Source organism: Gymnodraco acuticeps, unplaced genomic scaffold, assembly GCF_902827175.1.
Source record: "Gymnodraco acuticeps unplaced genomic scaffold, fGymAcu1.1, whole genome shotgun sequence".
NCBI lineage: Eukaryota > Metazoa > Chordata > Actinopteri > Perciformes > Bathydraconidae > Gymnodraco > Gymnodraco acuticeps.
Window position 1 is genome coordinate 1,042,196 of NW_022991046.1, and position 22,181 is coordinate 1,064,376.

At 41.9% G+C, this 22,181-nt stretch overlaps 2 protein-coding genes across 10 annotated transcripts in view; one reads left to right on the forward strand and one right to left on the reverse strand.

The window, feature by feature from the left end:
- Positions 1 to 22,181, forward strand: part of epha8 (eph receptor A8) — a 151,354-nt gene that overhangs the window by 77,410 nt on the left and 51,763 nt on the right. The window lies entirely within an intron of this gene.
- Positions 8,558 to 17,599, reverse strand: LOC117559848. Of its 5 annotated transcripts, none has more exons than XR_004571067.1 (10): positions 17,126 to 17,599; positions 16,060 to 16,109; positions 13,649 to 13,851; positions 13,367 to 13,478; positions 12,827 to 12,975; positions 12,628 to 12,665; positions 11,862 to 11,918; positions 11,384 to 11,443; positions 10,868 to 11,023; positions 10,244 to 10,312 (listed from the first exon to the last, which is right to left on the reverse strand). XR_004571067.1 is itself a non-coding variant. In XM_034236553.1 (6 exons), exons 1-6 carry the CDS (start codon positions 11,878 to 11,880, stop codon positions 8,830 to 8,832), a joined length of 738 nt encoding a protein of 245 aa, XP_034092444.1. In that variant the 5' UTR covers positions 11,881 to 11,968; the 3' UTR covers positions 8,558 to 8,829. The 5 variants fall into 5 exon arrangements, 1 of the variants encoding a protein (XP_034092444.1); XR_004571066.1 differs by having other exon boundaries at positions 16,055 to 16,109; XM_034236553.1 differs by lacking the exons at positions 12,628 to 12,665; positions 12,827 to 12,975; positions 13,367 to 13,478; ... (1 more) ...; positions 16,060 to 16,109; positions 17,126 to 17,599 and adding exons at positions 8,558 to 8,942; positions 9,468 to 9,627 and having other exon boundaries at positions 10,083 to 10,312; positions 11,862 to 11,968.

A 22,181-nucleotide genomic window follows, 5' to 3' on the forward strand; every position in this document is an offset into this window, starting at 1 on the left:
ATTGACAGTTTGATCAACCAATCATATATTGATTTGTAGCCAATGGGCGTATTCTTTCGGAGTTTCCCACGGTGCAGGGTATGCTAGAAGGCCCGTTAGTTCTGACAGGTGCGAGACACAGGATATAGATGGGACGTAACAATTCATTTTCTGTTTTATTCGTTTTAACGTTGACATGGCAACAGGTGAAGAAGATGTTGTTGCGGAATGATTGTCGGTTCCTTTTTCAAGACGACAATTCACTGAAAAGACGGACATTGTAAAAAAAGGGCGCCCAACGCCTGCAAATCTGTAGCTGAATCAAGTTGCTAAAGGCTATGTTCGCCATTTCCAGGCTAGCAACTGGGAAAGATACCCGTGGCTTACGGCAGTCACAAAAGGCTCTACTGCTGGGAGTGCTTGCTTTTTGGGACCGAAAAGGGGGCATGGAATTGGAAAGGCTACGATAATCTGAGCTGTTTAACCAAGGCTGCATAAAAACACCAAAACACAGCAGGGCATCTTAAGGCAACGGTCACCATGAAGACTTTTGGAGACACAAGGATTGATCTACAGCTGGACGAACAGAGACGTAGAGAAACGATCATTCACAACGAAAAGGTGAACAAAAATCGGGATATTTTGAAATGTCTGATCCACTGTGTGATTTTCCTTGGGAAACGGGAGTTACCTTTCAGGGCCATGATGAGAGCAGAGAATCAGACAATCGAGGTAATTACCTGGAGCTGCTTACATTCATAGCAGAATATGATCCAGACTTGCACTACCATTTGTCCACTTCTAAGGTGTTCATTGGAACCTCGAGTCAAATACAGAACGACTTGATAAGTGCTGTTGCCGAAGTGATGGGTGAGACCATCAAAGAAGAAATAAGTAAAGCACCCTTCGTAGCTTTAATGCTGGATGAAACAACAGATGTCAGCAATGCTGCACAGTTGTCGTTTGTTCTTCGGTTTGTAACAGACAGTGGCGTAAAAGAGAGGTTCGTCAAATTTGAGGATGTAGCAGCCATGGCCCTTGGTTTCTTGGAGGAACATGGATGCATGGGCAAACTTGTAGCCCAGTGCTATGTGCTGCCGTTATGGCATCGGGGCTGAACGGAGTCCAAGCCAAGGTCAAGGAAAAGATCCCACAGGCACTTTTCATACACTGTTATGCACATGCCCTTAATTTGGTTTTATCTCAAGGTGTAGTTAAAATTAAAGAATGCAGAATTTTCCTCTCACACCTTTCTGGCCTGGCTGCGTTCTTTTCTAGATCGCCAAAACGAACGCAGCTGCTTGATGAAATATGCCAGAAGCGACTGCCACGAGTGGCACCAACCAGGTGGAATTTTGCATCAAGATTGGTGTGCACTGTCTTTGAAAAGAAGGATGCTCTTAAGGATCTGTTTGACTACATAGTTGAACACCACGAGGAATTTGATGATGCTGCCATTCTCAGTACTGATGGCTACCTATCAAACCTGGGTAACTGTGAATTTGGATTTTTCCTTTCAACTTTTAACGAGATATTTGCGCATGCAGATGTGCTCTTTGACATCTTACAGAACAAGTCATTCGACATGCAGTTTTGTCTGACAAGGGTGGAAGAGTTTTGCATTTGCATTGAAGGGCAGAGGGATCGTTTTGATCAAATATATGATGAGACTGTGCAGGACACCGGCCTGCCAACTGGACGGAGAGCCCACAGAGATTCTCGCTCACACTACAAGAAGCTGCACAATGGCATTCTTGAGAACATTTTAAATCAGGTGCAAAATCGGTTTAAAGATCACGAAAAACTGTCATTCCTTTCTCTTCTGGACCCTCAACAGTTCACCAGCTTTAACAGCAACGTCCCTGAAACTGCATTCGCAAGCCTCACAGAGAGCTACGGGCCGCACTTTGACTTGTCTCGGCTGAAAACAGAACTGTCTGTGATGTATTGTATGACAGATTTTCAGGGAAAGAACCCATCTGATCTCCTTTTCTTTTTCCAACGAAAATAACTTTGTGACAGCATGCATCAGCTATATGCACTGATATGTCTGGTTGTAACGATCCCCGTCACCACTGCATCTGTGGAAAGGACATTTTCCGCCCTCAACCGGATAAAAACATATGCACGGAACAGAACAGGACAATCCCGACTCTCTGCATTAGCTTCCACGTCCAGTTGTGATAGACACGCTTCGCCACTGCCATTGAGCCAACAGTAGGAGCACATTAGCATCAACATAAGTTAGAATATTTCATTGATATGACTTTCTTTATAAGACTTAAATAAATGCTGAACATAGGCCAATCATATACAATCTTAGACGTTATGTTGCATTGTTGAGTAGGCCTATTATCAGCAAGTCTTTTTACATTTGGAAAACTGTAAAAAAGGCTACCATCATTCTCAGATCATACATTTGATGATCTTTGAAGCTATTCTGTTTTAGCCTTGGAAATAATGTGTCGTCATTGTGTGTGTATGTGTGTCCAGCTGTGTGTGCGGGTATGTCCAGGTGTGTGTGTGTGTGTGTGTGTATGTGTGTGTGTGTGTGTCTCCAGGTGTGTGTGTGTCAAGGTGTGTATGTGTGTGTCCAGGTGTGTGTGTGTCCAGATGTGTGTGTGTCCAGGTGTGTACTGTATGTGTGTGTGTGTCTCCAGGTGTGTGTGTGCCCAGGTGTGTGTGTGTGTCCAGGTGTGTGTGTGTGTCCAGGTGTGTGTGTGTCCAGGTGTGTACTGTATGTGTGTGTGTGTCTCCAGGTGTGTGTGTGCCCAGGTGTGTGTGTGTCCAGCTGTGTGTGCGTGTATGTCCAGGTGTGTGTATGTGTGTGTGTCCAGCTGTGTGTGCGGGTATGTCCAGGTGTGTGTGTGTGTGTGTGTGTGTGTGTGTGTATGTGTGTGTGTCTCCAGGTGTGTGTGTGTCAAGGTGTGTATGTGTGTGTCCAGGTGTGTGTGTGTGTCCAGATGTGTATGTGTGTGTGTCTCCAGGTGTGTGTGTGCCCAGGTGTGTGTGTGTGTCCAGCTGTGTGTGTGTCCAGATGTGTATGTGTGTGTGTCTCCAGGTGTGTGTGTGCCCAGGTGTGTGTGTGTGTGTCCAGCTGTGTGTGTGTGTGTCCAGATGTGTATGTGTGTGTGTCTCCAGGTGTGTGTGTGTGTGTCCAGCTGTGTGTGTGTGTGTCCAGGTGTGTGTATGTGTGTGTGTGTCTCCAGGTGTGTGTGTGTGTCCAGGTGTGTGTGTGTCCAGGTGTGTACTGTATGTGTGTGTGTGTGTGTCTCCAGGTGTGTGTGTGCCCAGGTGTGTGTGTGTCCAGCTGTGTGTGCGTGTATGTCCAGGTGTGTGTATGTGTGTGTGTCAAGGTGTGTATGTGTGTGTGTCCAGGTGTGTGTGTGTGTGTGTGTGTATGTGTGTGTGTCTCCAGGTGTGTGTGTGTGTCAAGGTGTGTATGTGTGTGTCCAGGTGTGTGTGTGTGTGTCCAGATGTGTATGTGTGTGTGTCTCCAGGTGTGTGTGTGCCCAGGTGTGTGTGTGTGTCCAGCTGTGTGTGTGTCCAGATGTGTATGTGTGTGTGTCTCCAGGTGTGTGTGTGCCCAGGTGTGTGTGTGTGTGTCCAGCTGTGTGTGTGTGTGTGTCCAGATGTGTATGTGTGTGTGTCTCCAGGTGTGTGTGTGTGTGTCCAGCTGTGTGTGTGTGTGTCCAGGTGTGTGTATGTGTGTGTGTGTCTCCAGGTGTGTGTGTGTGTCCAGGTGTGTGTGTGTCCAGGTGTGTACTGTATGTGTGTGTGTGTCTCCAGGTGTGTGTGTGCCCAGGTGTGTGTGTGTCCAGCTGTGTGTGCGTGTATGTCCAGGTGTGTGTATGTGTGTGTGTGTGTGTCAAGGTGTGTATGTGTGTGTGTCCAGGTGTGTGTGTGTGTGTGTGTGTGTGTGTGTGTGTGTGTCCAGGTTAGTCATCCTGGCAGTTCTTGTAATTTGTCTCCTAAGCAGACGCAGTGATTGGTTCCTGCAGTCACTGATGCATTGTGGGATTGCTCGCTGTCAGTCACAGAGAGATTTAAAATAGTAAATAAAGGGTGAGAGATTGAAGGAAAAGTGAAATAAAATGAATAAGGTGAGAAACAAAAAAAACACTGACGGAGATTATGAAACAAAGTGAAACGAGCGAGGTGAGGCGTCAGGAGAGAAAAGCCGTGACACATAATGTGATCGTAATCTGTCGACGTGGCACCTTAGAGAAATATCAGAGGGAGACGAGGAGGATTTAATAAACCTCCCCTATATATTTATTAATATTCATGTTTTATATTTATTTCCACACAGAGCTTTTGTCCCTCTCCTGGCCTGTCAGCACACACACACACACACACGCACACACACACACACACACACACACACACACGCACACACACACACACACGCACACGCACACGCACACGCACACACGCACACACACACGCACACACACACACAACAGAAGCTCCAGAGACGGAGCAGTGACAGGGTGAAGCCCCCTGATTGGCTTCTGGTCCCCGATGTCTATGCAGGTGAAAACAGCTGACACGCAGGACAGAGGAAAACTAGGGATGGCTTTCTTCAATCAAAAAAGAAGTGTAGATATTTATTATTTATTTATTCAGTTAAAATACTGAATATTTTGTATCCCCCCAAAGCTAATAATTGTATATAATTCTGGATAACTTCAGAAAGGGACCTGAGACAGGAGCTTGTGAGATCCACGTGTTTTAAAAAACAGAATATATATTAATATTATTATTAATTTATATATTATAGACGATAGTAGATAGTTACACCAACTGCCTATTTAATTGATTTTGTCTTTTAGGCTACTTTTATTTGTATTTATTTATTTAAATGTAGTAGGCGAACACCTGCTTTATTACACCTAAACAAAATATCATGCTTTTTATTCATTGATTAAACCAAAACTGCATCTTTAGACCTATCCTATACATTGTGGACACATTGATACTTCATTTCTTGGTTTCTGCTTTTCTAAGGTCACATTGTTCTGTTGTCTTACATTACATTTCATTTGGTTGAAGCTTTTATCAAAAGCCACTTACAATAAGTGCAAAAACCATATGAATTTAAAGGTGGGGTCATTTTGGAGAAACCGGCTCGAGTGCGCTAGAATTTGAAAATACACACCCGGAACAAATCTGCCACTTCCTTACAGAGCCCCTCCTCCAACACACAGGAACGCGCACATGACCAATGAGGGCACGAGATAAGTTTGTGCCCAGATGGAAGGCTGACAGGCAGGTAGGCCATCCAGTTACTTTAGCCGGGCCGGCTCAGATGATTGGTCGTGCTTTTTACAGTACTACGGCTTCCACAGATGATATTTCTTTATGGATTTATTGTCAAAGCACTTCAGATATTCATTGCTATCGGGATGTTAAGAGCATTCCATGGAATATAACAACAAGTGTTTCTGAAGTGAATTACCTACCCTACCTTTAAACTCAACAACAACAACAACACAATTGCAGATATATTCACTTCAAGTGTTGGTGAATTAGTTACAAGGCCTAAATTAACTTTAAGGCAAAGTGCTATTTTGTTTGAGTAAAAACATCCTGTTGATATTTAGCATGTTAGCTATGAGCTGCTACGTGGTCCCTCCACTTCCTCCTAGTTCCTAATAAAGATGCAGTTTGGATGATTTGGGGAAACAGATGATGGCGAGGACTTCATTATTCCCCGGCCCACGACCACTTGAGTGGAACACGATGTTCATAATTGCTGTCAGATTCAACTTGTGCCCGTGCGCTATGGAGAACGTATGAGGAGCTGAAATTGAAGCGGTCTCCGGAGAGGGGGGGACGGGGGAATACCAAGTGATCAAATTAGTTCCTTCCTCCGGGCGGTCTGTAAACAAATGCTGATCAACAAAACTGTTACTGTTTAGAGGCAAGTGACACAGAGGCTGTAGAAACACTCCCACACACACAGCCTCTGGCGGGAAGCTGGGGTGAGCTCACACACTCACACACACTCTCACACACTCTCACACACACACTGAGTGAGAACAAGTCACATACACTCGGATTTAAAGCTGAAATTATGTATCGATGTCATTAAATCTCTTTTTATTTTATTTTACACTCAACACTTAACTTTTAAAAACCAGTAGAAGTTAGTGAACACAGGACTGGATAAAATACTTGTAAAGATAAATAAATGAATACATAAATGAGTAAATAAATAAATATGAAATGTTTTAAAAAATACAATTAAAATAACAACCAAATATAATACAATTATAATAATCTACTAAAAACTGTTAGAAGTTGGTAAACACAGGACTGAATACAACATTGATAACAAGTAATAACTAGGGCTGTCAAACGATTAAAAATTGTAATCAGATTAATCACAGCTTAAAAATTAATTAATCATGATTAATCACCATTCGAACTATGTCCAAAATATGCCATTTATTTATGTATATTGTTGTGGGAATGGAAAGATAAATGAAAGAAGGCGGATATATCCATTTAACATACAGTATCTATGTTTATTATAACATTTTCTGCGTGTCAAAATGAAAGACAACCCACACACCTATCAATCATCAAACCGTGGGGTCTTAATTCATTACGTGTTGATTTCTATCAACGGGGGAGTACTTCAGGAAAGTCGAGGGGGGGGGGGGGCGGCGGCAGCTAGTGGAGTACTTCGTGACCACAGAGTGTGAACGTTGTGATCAGCTGTTTTAGCGCAGTTCTCCAGTGAAGGGGGGGGGAGTCTCCCTCCGCAGCCGGTTGGCGTAGTTGCAAAATTCCGTTGTACAGACCGACGTTAACAGCAGCCCTGTCTGTGCACACGGAGACCGACTCTGTCGTCCGGTGATCTAACCGCCTTCTGGAAAAGCTTCACAAGTACGTCGGTACGCAAATGCGCTTTGTGACACAAGTGACGGTACGCATTTCAGATTACGCACATAACCTGCGTACCAGTTATGTGCACCCCTGTAGCCTACTACAGCAAAAGTATTCTCCGTCGGGACTTCCTGCAACAACACCACGCCGTTATCAAAGATGTTCTATTGACTACGTGACAAAAGTTTTCAAAACCGTGGCTACTGAAATCAATCTTACTAACTGCTGTCTGTGCAATTTACTCCGCGTGAGTTGGCAGACTTTATTTTGCTGACTTTAACATCATTTTTCATGGTGGGGCTAAGCCATTTCTTGGTATGGGTGTAGCCTACCCCAGCCATACCCTGGCACTGCCACTGGTGGCACGTATGGGGCGGGCCATTCTGCCCCAGATAGCAAAAAGTCATTGAATCAACATTGAGATATGGTCACGCTGAAGATTGTGTTCAACATTGAAGTCAGACATTGAAACAATAGTGAATGTGCTCGTTATGATCAGCATTGAAACAACATTGAATTTTCAACCAATCCCAACATTGAATCAACCTTGATTCAATTACGTTATGATCAACATTGAAACAACATTGAATTTTCAACCAATCCCAACAATGAATCAACCTTGATTCAATTACGATATGATCAACATTGAAAGAATGTAGAATTGGATCAACATTGATTCAACTATATTATGCATTGCATTATACATTGAAACAATGTTATTATCAGATTGCAAAAAGTCATTGAATCAACATTGAGATATTGTCATGCTGAAGATTGCAATTGATGTCGGACATTGAAAATAAACTAAAATGAACAAACAAAAAAAGAGCCCATTACTTATTCAGTTATTTATTCAGATTCAATGATATGAACATCTTTAACATCTTTTGTCCACAAGCACGAAAAACATTGTCTCTTAAGGTCCCATGTCATGCTTTCCTGGTTATCACCCGTCCCCTTGTGTGTTATGTAGCTTTTTCTGCATGTAAACGGTCTGCAGAGTCACAAACCCTCAAAGTACACCCTGTAGCGAGTAAAACTAACAGAGAAGACCTGTCTATGCTGCCCCAGAACTTCTTCCTCAGTAAAGTGACGTAACGGGCATAGTGGTGTGACACACACACTCTCACTCAGCCTTATCTTTTCTCATCCGTGGCTGTGAGTGTGTGTCTGTGTGCTCAGGCTGAGTTCCTCTGTGTCTCGCTGTCTCACAGACCCCACGCAGCAACCAGGAAACAACACCAGTAATCCAGCTCACACTGTCTGCTCCTCGAGCCGAGCAGCGAGCCCCGCAACATCCCGCCAACACGGTACCCAGACCCCACGCAGCATTCTCATCAGTTTGTCATTACTGGTGTCATTTTCTGGTTGCTAACACCATTGTAACACAATCACTGAGGTTCACCACCGTTACAGCTGTACATCAGCGAGACACAGGAACTCAGCCTAAGCACACAGACACACACTCACAGCCAGGCTGTGTGTGTAAATCCACGGAGCCGCAGCTGAGAAAAGATAAGGCTGAGTGAGAGTGTGTGTGTTACGCCACTATGCCCGTTACGTCACTTTACTCAGGAAGAAGTTCTGGGGCAGCACAGACAGGTCTTTTCTGTGTTAGAGTTTTACTCGCTACAGGGTGTACTTTAAGGGTTTCTGACTCTGCAGACCATTTACATGCAGAAAAAGCTACATAACAACAAGGGGACGGGTAATAACCGGGAAAGCATGACATGGGACCTTTAAGTGGAGGAAGCTCCTTAGAGACAATGATCTGGCCATCAACTGTAGTTCAAATTATATTTGCTCTGAAACTCCAGATGACATAAAAACCTGGCAACTGCAAACAGGGTTGTCATACTCGGTGGAAAGGCAGTCTTAACTATAAACTCAGATCTATAAGACCCCAGTTCAACATGAACGAAAACACCCCAACTTTAAACAATGTCTGTTTAACTATTTTTTCCTTGGTACACCGCCATTCCTCTCCGGTGCGTAACGTAGCCACTTCTGCACTCCAACCCTGAATGTCAATTCCGTCAGCCTGCGGTCAAATTGACGAGCAGCAGCTGAAAAAAAGAAGTTACATTTTTTGTTTATTGAAATAATAAGAAGAAGAAAGCTGCAATGGATGCGTTCCAGTGTGTACTGTTTAGTGTACTAGGTTTTCAGGCGGCCTTAATTGAGCAATTCACCCATCAACCACATCTTCATATAATTGATTCACACTATTACTCATTTCTGTCTACTCGCTCTGTGTCTCAGAGGACGGTAGTGGACAGTTCAGAAACGTGCCCATCAGTGACATCATCAATGGTCATTTCCAATTAGCTAGGAATAATGTCACTGGTAGGCAGGTTTCTGAAATGTCCACAGCCCACCTTTGAGATGCAGAGCGAGTAGACAGAAATGCTGCCATCCTATTATGAGCATTAATGAGGACCACTTATATGAAGATAAGGATAAGAATGGATGCATTTTGCATCCATTCTTATCAACTTGAGAAAGAAATGTAAAAGACTTATGAATTAAATTCAATATTTGCCAAATCTGTTGTAAAGTAGTAAACCTAGTATTTTGAGGTGCAGGCTCACCAAACATGCAGTCCTTTATCAGCGTGTCCTTGAAGGCCCTCTTCTCTCCCTTTCCCACCCAGTTGAAGATGCAGGCTAGACTGTTTGTCATGGCAGCGGATAGCATTCGCCGGATCATATTTTCCGAGTTGGTCCCTCCGACTAATGCCAGGCGGGTAATCTTAACAGACGAGAGAAAATGATTAGTGTGCTACAGTGTACTATGTAAATAGACATCTTCTCATTTATAAATAAATACAAATGTAATGAATTTGAACACATTTGTATTACCTCTAAGGAAGAAATAAGACCACTACTGTGTCCAAACTAATCGACAAACAATGCCAACAACCAAATTGGCAAACCTAAGAAATTGTCAAATATTGATTAAGAAAAATATTATCGTGATTCGCGAGGCGTATTTTTACAATATTTCTGTCAAACACACATCCAAGTGAAAAAGAAATGTAATGCATCCACTCCTACAATTCCAGACATAAGCCCTTAAGATTTCAAACAAGAAATGTAAGACTTTTAAAACTTATAAGGATCCACAGGATACCTGCAAATGCATACAGAAAATATTAGAAGCCTCGACAGATTATAGAGAAAATGCTTTGTGTAAAAATTGTTCACCATCTTTCGACGGACTGCTTCCTCCCTCAAAGCAGCTTCAGTCTCATCAAACTTCTCCTCGTTGGTGAGTGGAAGCATTATGGGGAAGTTGTCTTCTTGTGACTCTGGTCCAGCTCCATGAATGTTTAGTTTAGCAAGTTCCGTCTTTATAAAGTTAATGTCACGTGAGATCTGCTTCACCTCCATACATAGCTCGGTAAGCATCTTCGTGGTTCTCATGGCAGCAATGTCTTGAAAAATAAAAAAATAAAGGTTTTAATTTACATTTCAAGGATAGATTTTTAATTTCCAATAATTTAGAATGACACTAAGTAACTCACTGATAAGTGTTTGCCAACAGTAACCATTAAAGCTGCACTATGTAACTTTCCTATTTACCCTGGATTTGAACACAGGTCTCCAGCACAACTGCTGAAATATTTACCACTGAGTTTATAGAGCCTGCCTGCTTGCTCGGGGGAGAAATTGACCATAAAGTCATAATTTTTGTCAAACCAAGGTCATGTCTCACCTAGATAAAGGATCTAAATGTCTCAATAGAAGAGCAGGGAGACCAAAATCAACCACCCCAATTTTAAGTTATATTGTATTAACACTACCATACAGATTGGACAAAATAACATTGTAATCACAAAAAGGTTACATAGTGCAGGTTTAAGTGCTTACATTTTAAGCCTTAACACCATGACAAAAAACATGAAAAGATGGGAAAGTCACAAGGGATAGGTTTCTCAATTCAGAAGGCATCAGTCCGGTTAAGAACCTGCTCAGAAAATGATACTTGCCTTTCAACACTCTGCTTGATTCCTCTCCATATAATCTCCCCCGTGGTGTTTCTGGAGCTGAAGGGGGGTGGGATGGGTGCTGCGGGGTCAGGTGAGCCAAGCCCAGTGCGCTGAAGTCAGCTAATCTTGAGCCATGTGCATAGCTGGCACCGCCGTCTAAAAGACAAGACACCATTATTAATTGTTTATAAGTAAGCCATGAGAACCATTGGCCCATAGGAGCCGATATCCTGTTTCCGCAGCATGATGTAGAAGTACACCCCCTGGACATGATGCTAGTATGTCGCAGGGACTTAACCCAATCCAACCCTTGATACTGAGTGCCAAGCAGGGAGATATCGGGTACCATTTTTAACAGTCATTGGTATGACTCGGTCGGCGATCAAACTCACAACCTCCCAATCTCAGGGCGGACACTAACCACGAGGCCACTGAGCTGCTATTCATTCTTTATATTGAACATGAATTTGGGAATTTTCCAAAAAAAAAAAAACATTTAAGATGAGAAATACATACCATTCCTTGCTTTCTCTAATGGCATAGCGTGGTAGGGGCTGGAGTTATATGTTGGCAATCCTAGAAAAAGAGAGAAATAACTAAATAAGGCAAATGAGCACTATTAAAGTTGTTATCCATGAGCACCATATAGCAATTGCACCTAGCTAGCCCCATATAGTTACTTTCCAACTTTAGATAAAGGAGACCTGAGGGATGAACACACTTGGCTACAGAGTGAGTAATTAAAGAATAGTTTCCCACCTAAGGTGCTGATAATTCCTGTGATCCAAAGATAAAAGACATAATAGCCTATTAGTCTACTTCATAACGAGGGGTGCACTCAAGTGGCTGCCGATGACAATTTATTCAGGATACAGAAAATATGACCAACGTTTCGGAGAGACTGAAACATTGGGTCATATTTCCGGTGTCCTGAATAAATTGTCATCGGCAGCCACATGAATGTGCCTGACTTTTACACCATTAGTTTTCTTACCATCATTACAGTGGTCCATTGACTGGTCCAACTCCGCCAAATAGCTTCCACAAAAGCCTACAATGAGAGAACACACAACATGAACTATGAATGCTGTAACTCGGACAAAGCACATTTACATACTGTCCGCCCGGAGGTAGTAGTGTGAAGTAGGGGTCGACCGATTATCCAGACCGATATTCCGCATTTGACAGATTATCGCTATCGGCCTTTTTTTTTTTTAAATCAAATTGCCGATAAAACTTTGGATCTGATGCGGCCGTTTCTCTGGTTGCAGTCACCACTCTGTACACAAGCAATGTCCCGATCCAATTCTATCAGTTTCCCAGTTACACAGGGTAGCGTCTCGCAGCGGATAAACTGTGAGGGGGGGGATTGCTAGTGGAGCCTCGCAGCAACTCTGCTTTCTGCACCACAATCTGGTGCTGCTGAATTGGGACTACTAAATGAGTGAGACTCAAATATCAGAAGTTCAGAACAAGTTTTAGTAGTTTTCATTTTATTTCTATTTCATTGACTTTACTCAGGGTACAGAGAGGAAACCAGTTTTAAGATGTTGAAAAGTTCAGCAAACATAAAAAGGCATTTCAAAGAAGTTGTGTTGGAGTTTGTGTTATTCTACATTTTGAGACCAAGATTTTCTGATATTACTGCAAATGTATATCGGTTCCAAATATCGGTTATCGGTCTCGTTGATTACTAATAATCGGTATCGGCCTTGAAAAAGCCATATCGGTCGATCCCTAGTGTGAAGTGGTTCACTTACCATTGACAGAACATCCTCCGAGTGGCTTCCTCCAGAGGCTAAAAGGGAACAAAAGACAGGAATAATGGATGCTGTAACTTTTGAACACATATCACATGACTGATGTTTGAATGTATTGTTGGAGGAACTAAATGCTTGTAAATTAAAGCTCACATGCAATTACATATTGTTCCTGCCATTTTAATAAGTAATGACATACCACTGCTTGCATTTGGGGTTGGTCCTGAGGGGTACTGGCTGGATTCTGGGAGCACTGTAGGACAATGAACATCAGGTGGCTTGGCAAATCTTCTCTTCACACAGCTGGTTTCTGACTCCCCATCTGACTCCATGTACACAGGATTTGGTCTGGAAAATAAAAATGAAACATTCAACATTCCCATTAATTGAACTAATTTGCCCCATGGCCCATTTCTGTAGAATGAGGCCGCTTGACGTACAGGTACACAGAGATGACACTAGTCTATCACAGGACTGGAGGTGGGGTTTTTACTTATTGTTTACACAGAAACCAAGGATTATATATTTCAAGAGGGAGCGATCAAAGTAAACATCCTAAGCCTGCTTCCTCCACACTGGGAGTGCTGTGACCACTTTTCCATTGCATCTTATGAGCGGTTGGGTTCTTTTGGTTCCTGCCTATGCACGCATACTGGTTCTTATCAATGCGACGTTGTTTGATAAGGGTTAAAGTCAGGCCAGACATGGAACCTGACCTCCTACAGGAATTCAACTGTACCTTACTCTTCTTTTCCCACGTGCACCTGCTTCGTCCTCAGAGCTCAGATCAGTGGTTGGACATCCAGTATTCACATACTTTTCTTCGTATCGTTTGGCCTTTTCCAATGAGTCTGTAAAAGAAAAAGCATAAAATAATAGGATGACATTTTACTGACTAGTCTCACTTGTGACACATATGTCATATGTGGTATGGCACCACACACATTCAAACTGCCATCCATAAAACGTGTGGATACCTATATACTTGAAAATAGACAATAGTAATGCAGTGACTACTTACCACAAGTAATCAAGAGCCGGACATTCGCATATGTGGTCCATCCTTTATGGGCCGTCATGTGTTCTTTAAGGGCCTTCAAATACATGTTTTTTGGGGGCCATAACAATTTACCTTCCTTTAGACTGAACCAGCTGGCAAGAACTGTTGCAGCTCCGCCATTTGGAAAAAGTACAACGGCCCAAAGCACCACCTCCCTTTCCATTCTGTATACAATAAAGGAAATAATGTAAATGATTAAAAAAAAACCTGCTCATAAATCATAAGATGTCATTTACTCGCCCAGCAGTATGAGCGGTATGCTACTGCATATGAGCTATTGGAATAGCTATGAGGCCATTTCCTTCTGACTCTGGATACAGAACACATTTACGTTTGATACATCCAAGTTTACCAACCCCGATATTGTCACACAACTCTCTAACCTTGTATGTACCTATGCATGAGGACTCGCAGGGATAAGTGTAATATGATTCTTGGTGTCTGAACCTTTTGTAGATCACATATACCTCATCTTCTTCCTGGACTATATTCTGCACTACTGCAATACTATGTCCCACCTCAATACAATTATCCCCCTGCTTTGTAGACAAAGTAAAACGACTACTGGAGACCTTTGTGTACTGTACAGCAACACCGAAATGTTGAGGGAGTGGACCATCAGTGTGGATTTTCTGTAAGACTGGTTCATCTGTTGGTAATGGAACCTCACAACGTGGCTGTTCTGACAACCTTTTGACCACCTGTTGTAGAGGTTGGTGTGGCTTGCGTAAAAGACGCTTTATTTGGCCAAGATAATTCTCAAAAGGGAATCCTGAAACATTATCTAAAGGTCCAAATTGTTTGTATTCATCGGCTAAATGTATAAGCTGGTGTACACTGAACACAATCTGATCCCTGCCATACAACTGTCCAAAGTGTTCCACAAAGGAAATCATCAATCTATGCGCTAATTCAACCTTTTGGCCAGAAATTCCAGGAGACAAAAACAAATACATGGCCACTGAAAACAACATAAAGTTGTCATAAATCTCACTGGGAAGGCAATCCTTCAGAACTACAGGGCCCCAGTACAGTATGAAGGATCGGAGCTCTGTAGCTTTCCAACGATCCAGCTCATTCAAACCCCTTGGCTTGCGATTGAATTCACAAGGGGTGTGGGAATGTAACCCCAGCAGTTTGCTTGATATACTGTTAACAGTTTGTGAAGGAAGCCTAGTGGCTAGATTGCCCTTTAACCACATATTCAACAGTTTTCTCATCACACCAAGACAACAGAGGTGCATATAATCTATTGGGAATGAAGAAACCATCTTTACTGTCCCTGTTAAAGGACTGAGTGTCTGTTTCAAGTGATGTTCTTCATCAATCATATCACAATAACTTGAGTCTGTCCTGAGCCTGACATTTGTTTCAGGATAAGTCATTTTCTTCCTCCACACACCATGTTGATCACACTTGTCACACCCTGAATAGCCATTATGTGACTTGATATTCTTAACGTAGGCTCTGGCTGGAGCATCACACACAAATGAGGAAACCAGTACTTTCAATCGGTTACCATTATGAACAACGCCATTAGCCAGTACATTTTTAAGGTCGCTAATAAATTGCTGCAGATACTCAACAACACACTTGGGCTTGCTTAAAGCACAAAAGATACCGACAATAAATGGGGACTTAGTATAATCACATTTCAGAATTGCAAGTATAGGCCAGAATTGAAGTCTTGAACTCTTAAAGAGAGGGAGACCATCTATGTTGAACTGTAAAGTAAGAGTTCTGAGGCTCACTGGTAAACTCAAACATTTCAATCGTGAAAGTATCCCTTGCACCAATCCAAAATGGTAGTACTCGCCACCTTGCATTTGAGTGGTTGCAACATCATGTTGTGTTCTAAGCAGAGTTCTTCCATCCTTAGGGAGCATAGGGTGAAAAAGCTTTAAGATGGACAGCAGAGCAGACAAAGCAACCAGATTGATTGAGTAGGATGTTGCCCAATATCTTAGGCTCCTCATAAGCAGATCCTGACTAAGCTGATGCTCGTCATGGCTGTCGGAGTCAGAATCTGATTCAACATTCCCAGCCACACTACCATCAGTATGATCATTTCCCATTTGTACATGATCTGATTCAACGTCATCATCTCCAGCTAAACTACCATCAGTATGATCATTTTCCATGTGTACATGGGAAGCTAGTGGTGTATCTAGTTGGGAAACGTGTGAGATTCTGAAGGGTGGTTCCCTATTCACACAGGGGTCTAAATGTGACTTGTTATTATAAAGAGTTTCCTCGTATTCCTTAAGGATATCTTTCTCCATGTCCCTTACAGTTCTGATGACTCTACGTCTTTTAGACCAATAAGAAGCCATCTTAGGTAAAGAGAGGTGGCACTGCTATAATTACTTTACTTGGCCTTGTGTATTGCAGTGATCCCCTTGACTCGTCTTGTAGTATAATCCTGAAAATGGAGGAAAACAAAGCAGATTAAAAATCAGTATGCATAAACTAACAGTACAAATATATATCAGCCTCCTGGTGCAATGCAAATATAACTGTACCGACGAAATTCCCTAGAATTACACGTTTTATTCCATGGGTCTTCAACCAGGAGTCCAGGACCCCTAGGACATACATTTTACCCAAATATCCTATATGATGCTTTAGCTTGACTGTATCAGACCAACTTTGATGTAATTTCTGTAGGATGTAGGGATGCCAGAAACTGACCATGATCCAAATCGGCGGGGTCGGTGTGTAGCAAGCTGCAGCAGCAGTCTGCGCTGCTGGCTTCCTCCAAGTTTTACAGTCAAAACTGGTGTTGTGACCAATGGCCATTTACAATTATTAATACTATTACTATTATTAGTCTATATTTTGGTTGAAACTAAGCCAGAAAAAAAACAAAAAAACATAAATAATAAAAAAATATATAAATAAAATCGAATTTTAAAAATAATCTTCGATTATGGAGACTGTAACGAATAATAGATTAATCGCTGGCATCCCTAGTAGGATGGTAGAGTTTAATGTCAGATTGTGTTAGCTAGTGTATCTGCTGCGTTAGCTAGGTGCTAGCCAGGGCAAGAAAATATCAACTGCGTCATGCGATGAACTGTTTAATTAATTTATGATATAGGCTATATTATAACAAAAAATATGCACAATTTCACCCAAATATCCTAAATAATGCTTTAGCTTGACTGCATCAGTGGACACTTTATGTAATTTCTGTAGGATGGTAGAGTTTAATGTCAGATTATGTTAGCTAGCGCTGCGTTAGCTAGGTGCTAGTCAGGGCAATAAAATATCAACTGCGTCATGGGATGAACGACGTTAAATTCGTTGATGATATATATTATTATAAGTAATTAGTTCCCACTTTTGCGCTCTGAATAGCCTAAAAAAACATAACAGGGTGTAACTGAGGTGAACATATAGAGTAGGCATGCACAACGGTCACGTTACATTTCTTACCGATTTGTGATATCTGTCTCTTCTCTTCAGGCGGCTTGACGGCAACTGAACTGCCTGCCTTCCTCCACACCCTCTTTCGCTCTTTCACGTGACCAACGTGCTTTCAAGATTAAGTGCAACGTGCAACGTGCAACAGGCATGACGGGTAATCTGTGACGTTTCGCTCTCTCAAAACTTGGGCCATTTTGTCTTCATGCACAGCAGCTCTCATAGGAAAGAACCAGACCCCGCCTCCGACGCTGGATCATGATCTCGCCCGAGAGGGGATAGCGCCACACGTTGAAACAATGTCAATTCAATGTAGGGAATTTCAACGTTGAAAAACCGGCATCTATATTACATTGATTCAACAACATTTTTTCAAACGTTGAAATGGTATTTGTAAAAACACATCGAATCAACATTGATTTTTCAACCTCAACCAAAAATAACCAATCTAACCAAAATCCAATGTTGAATTAATATCTTTTGCTATCTGGGGCACATGCGTTAAATGCGTTAAATATTTTAACGCAATTAATTCAACAAATTAATTACCGCCGTTAACGCGATAATTTTGACAGCACTAGTAATAACACATTGAAAAATACATGAGTAAATAAATAATAACATTTGAAATTAAAATAAGAATACAAAAATAATAAAATGGTAATAAATACAATCCAATTTGAATAATGCCGTTATGGCCACAAAGCCATGCCGATTGTCCTGATTTGGATAAACAAACACTTTACAAAAGCACAACACATCAGCCATCACATCTGCTTAGGCCTCCAGCTGTGCAGGGGGAAACGAGGAGTTGGGAAAGTGTGTGTCCAAATATGTGTGTGTCCAAATGTGTGTGTTAATGCACTAATGTGTGTGTTATTAAACGTGTGCACATCTGTGTGTTAGAGTGTGTGAGCATTAGTGCGGAGGGATGTGTTGTTGCTGTGCCAAGACTTATTAGTGTGTGTGTGTGTGTGTGTGTGTGTGTGTGTGTGTGTGTGTGTGTGTGTGTGTGTGTGTGTGTGTGTGGATGATCCTCATTGGATGATTGTATTGGTCGTTGCGGAGGAGAGAGGATTAGATAAAAGAAAGGAGGAGAGAAGAGGATGTAAGAGAAGATGAGGAAATAGGAAGAGAGTGGTTACAGTAAAGAGTAGAACACAGCAGAAGAAAGGAGGAAAGGAAATAGGAGAGGAAGATAAATGAACAAATGTGGAAAGGATGTAAGTAAAGAGAGGAGGAAGTGATGAAGGGGATGAAATAATAGAGAGTAGAGCAGAGGAGGAAAGGAGGAAAAAAGAGAGGATAGGAACAGAGGAAAAGAGAACGGGGAAAGTGGATGAGAAGAGATGGTATTATTACACAATTTAATGCTGCTAAGCCATCATGAGTGTGTGTGTGTGGTAGTGTGTGTGTGTGAGAGAGAGTGTGTGAGAGGGAGAGGGAAAGCGGGAGATAACACAGTGAATCGTATCTCGGCCAGACACAGCTCTGTTGTGTCACTCAAACTTCCCTCCAATCTTTGTTGTGATTGGCCGAGGCCCTATCTCAACAGCAGGTGCAAAGGGCTACACGTCAGTACACAATGCAACTTTGCTGACACACACACACGTGCACACACATGCACACACACATGTGCGCACACACACACATACCATGTATACATCACTTCAGGGGACATTGACTTACATGCATTTCCTGGAGACTTATCCTAACCATAACCAACACATGCCTAACCCTTAACCCTTACCCTAACCCTAAACCTAGTATAGTAATGCTAGGCCATACACACACACACACACACACACACACACACACACACACACACACACACACACACACACACACACACACACACACACACACACACACACACACACACACACACACACACACACACACACACGCCTGCATTTGGTCGTTGCCAGAAGACACACAAACAAATCCTTTTATGTGCAGCCCATGCTTAATCCAGGAATGAAAACAGCAGGGTTGGGAGGGTTACTTTGAAAATGTATTACAATATGAGTTACCTGTGAACAAATCTAACCAGTAACCTCATCTAAGTATCACATCTAAGAGTAACCTGATTACTTTCCGTTACTTTGGGATTACCTCAATATCAAATGCAAAGCAACTTTTGGGAACTTTGGGATTTTAGCCTTTGCAGACCATTAACATCCCTAAAAGCATAATAGGGCCTCTTTAAAATATCCATGGATGGTTACATTTTCACTCGATTAAATAATTTTTTAATTCAAGGCCACAAGCAAGTTTGGATGTTAACGAGTTGCGTAATTTAGTTTATAAATGCAGTTATATAGAATATGTTGTCGTCATTAAGTTGGTAGTCGACTGCTTCGTGAGGCAGATTGGAAGGAAATAACCTGCCGTGACACCGTATTTTTAAGTTGATTAAACTTTGGTTCAAGCTTTACCTGCCTTTCTGTGAATACGTTGGGCTACTCAGTCTACGCACATGGTACATTTGATAAATGGCCACTATAACATGCTTCTGTGATGATTGCAAATATGACCATGGAGGCGTGTGGTGCAGTGGGTTGTGAGTTGGTATTCGGATCAGGAGGTCACAGGTTCAAACCCCACTGCTGTCAGCATGTCATTGTGTCCCTGAGACACTTCACCCCAAATTGCTCCTGTGGGGATTGCCCACAGTATTGAGTATGTAAGTCGCTTTGGATAAAAGCGTCTAACAAGTGACATGTAATGTAATGTAATGTAATGTAATGTAATAAACCAAAAACTCACACATTTCTCTTTGGCATGGGAGAGAAATTTGGGGAATTTTATGGGAGGTATTTTCACTTTCCAAGATCACAGCCATTATTTGGTTCACCACAGTATTATCCTAAGCCTGAAACAAGAGAGCTGCTGGGTAAATTATTGATTGAGTGTGTGCCACCCCTGGCCCTCAGTAGCCACCGTATCCCAGTCCAGTGTCTAAGAGCTATTAGTGGTGACAGTAAGGAGACAGGAGACATGATAGCAGATCACTGGGAAGCTGGCAGTCCCCGTCTTGAGGAACTGCGGGACTTCTTCAAATGATTTTCTGCCCTGACTTCTTGTTGAGTTAAACTGATGTGCACACAGGGCGCCGTCACTTACTTTCCTGTTGCAGGCCTCCACTGAAGGAGCACAGTGTGTATGGATGTGGACGGTTGGATGTATGTGTGTGTGTGTCGTGAATCGTAATGATGTTGGCATTTAAATTAGGAGGACAAGGGAGACAAAGTTTTGCTCTTCCATCAATGTCTGTTGATTCCTTGGTCAGATAAATTGACAGTATAGAAACATTTAAAAGGTTATTCTATGCAATATGTCCACCATTTCTTATTGAAAAACAGACTATGCTCTAATGCAGTCTGCTAAGATGTCACTTGAACATTTAACTGGCTCTCAGTTCGGAGACAACTAATGAGTCAACCGTTTTACTTCGGGAATGCTACACTTTGTTGTTGTAGATTTAAATTCAAGTCAAAGTCAACTTTATTGTCAATCTTTCAGTTCGTGTGTACAGAGATCGAAATACCGGTTCCCACAATCCCGGATACAAAAATACAAATATATATAAAAATATATACCTATATCCTGTATACACAATCAACAGACACATTTATACATATGCACACATTAAGATATAAATAAAAGCACAACAATCAATATATACAAAATAACAGTCACTTCAATATCTTTGTACATTAGTGCAAGATTGTCTATAGAGAACGCGTCCTAAAACCCGGATGTAAACTCCTTCCGGTTCCTTCGTCAAAAACGCAATGCTAACAATTTCTCCATAGGATTTTGGAAAATAGCTGGAAATAAGGTCTGTGGTTGAAACACATTTAAGAGACGGATCACGTTTTGTTCAGCCGGATAATCTCCACATGTCTATCCTACTTTTATAATTTTCGAATCATAAATCTAGTCGCCAGAAGCAAAATGCTAACGTTATGCTATAAAGGAACTACAGCAGGGTCGCTGCCTCAACGTCACGCCGACTTAAGATCCATATTCAAACATACAGATTGTAAATGGTACAAGTTGAAGCGTTTGAACAGTCTGCAGGAGGCAGAGACTTGCTTTCAAGCAGAACACGGCAAACAAACTTAGAGGAGTGTTTACGTGTTCGGTGTAATGACGTAAAACGGCCTGGACAACTTCTGTAGTCCTATTCAGCCACTTGGTAACAACCATCGTTTTTCAGACACGTCAACTCTTCAGAAATCACCAGCGGGGTCACTGCTGATGGATTTAATGTCGTAGAACAAAACGTGATCTGTCTCTTCAATGAGTCTCAAACACAGACCTTATTTGGAGCTATTTTCCAAAACCCTATGGAGAAGTTGCTTTGCTTTTTATCGAAGGAACCGGACGTGGTAAAAATGCTAACTTACTTCCGGGTTTTAGGACGCGTCGCTGCGGTTCTCTATAGCAGCGTGAAAAGTGTCTGGTGCTGGATTTGAGTGGTGTCAAATTCACCGAACTTATAGTTTAAGTAAAGTATTTGTTCTCAACATCAATTAACCACCTGATCCAAACCAATTATTTTGTCCAATTGAAAGACCCCAACTGCATTGTCTCTCCTCTTCTAACAGATCCATTACATTACATTACATTACATTGCATTTAGCTGACGCTTTTATCCAAAGCGACTTACAATAAGTACATTCGACCAACAAGATACAACCTTGAAGAAAACAGAATCATATAAGTACATCAGGTTTCATAGAGCCAAACATTTCAAGTGCTACTCAACTGGCTTTAGATAAGCCAGTCCTTTATTTAAGCAATCATACACGAGAGGCCGTTCTTTAACGTCATTATTGGTACGACAGTACTGCGGCAGGACTGTCGTACCAATAATGACGTTAAAGAACGGCCTCAAGTGTATGATTGCGATTCTATAACACAAACTATCATTGTAATCAACAATATCGTAAAATAATTTCATAATGTGCTAATTTGCTCCCAAACCTTCACTTTCTGCTTGAGTTAATCTCCGTCAGAAAGTAGTTCCTATAAAGTAGTTCCCTTGGTAACGAGAGCC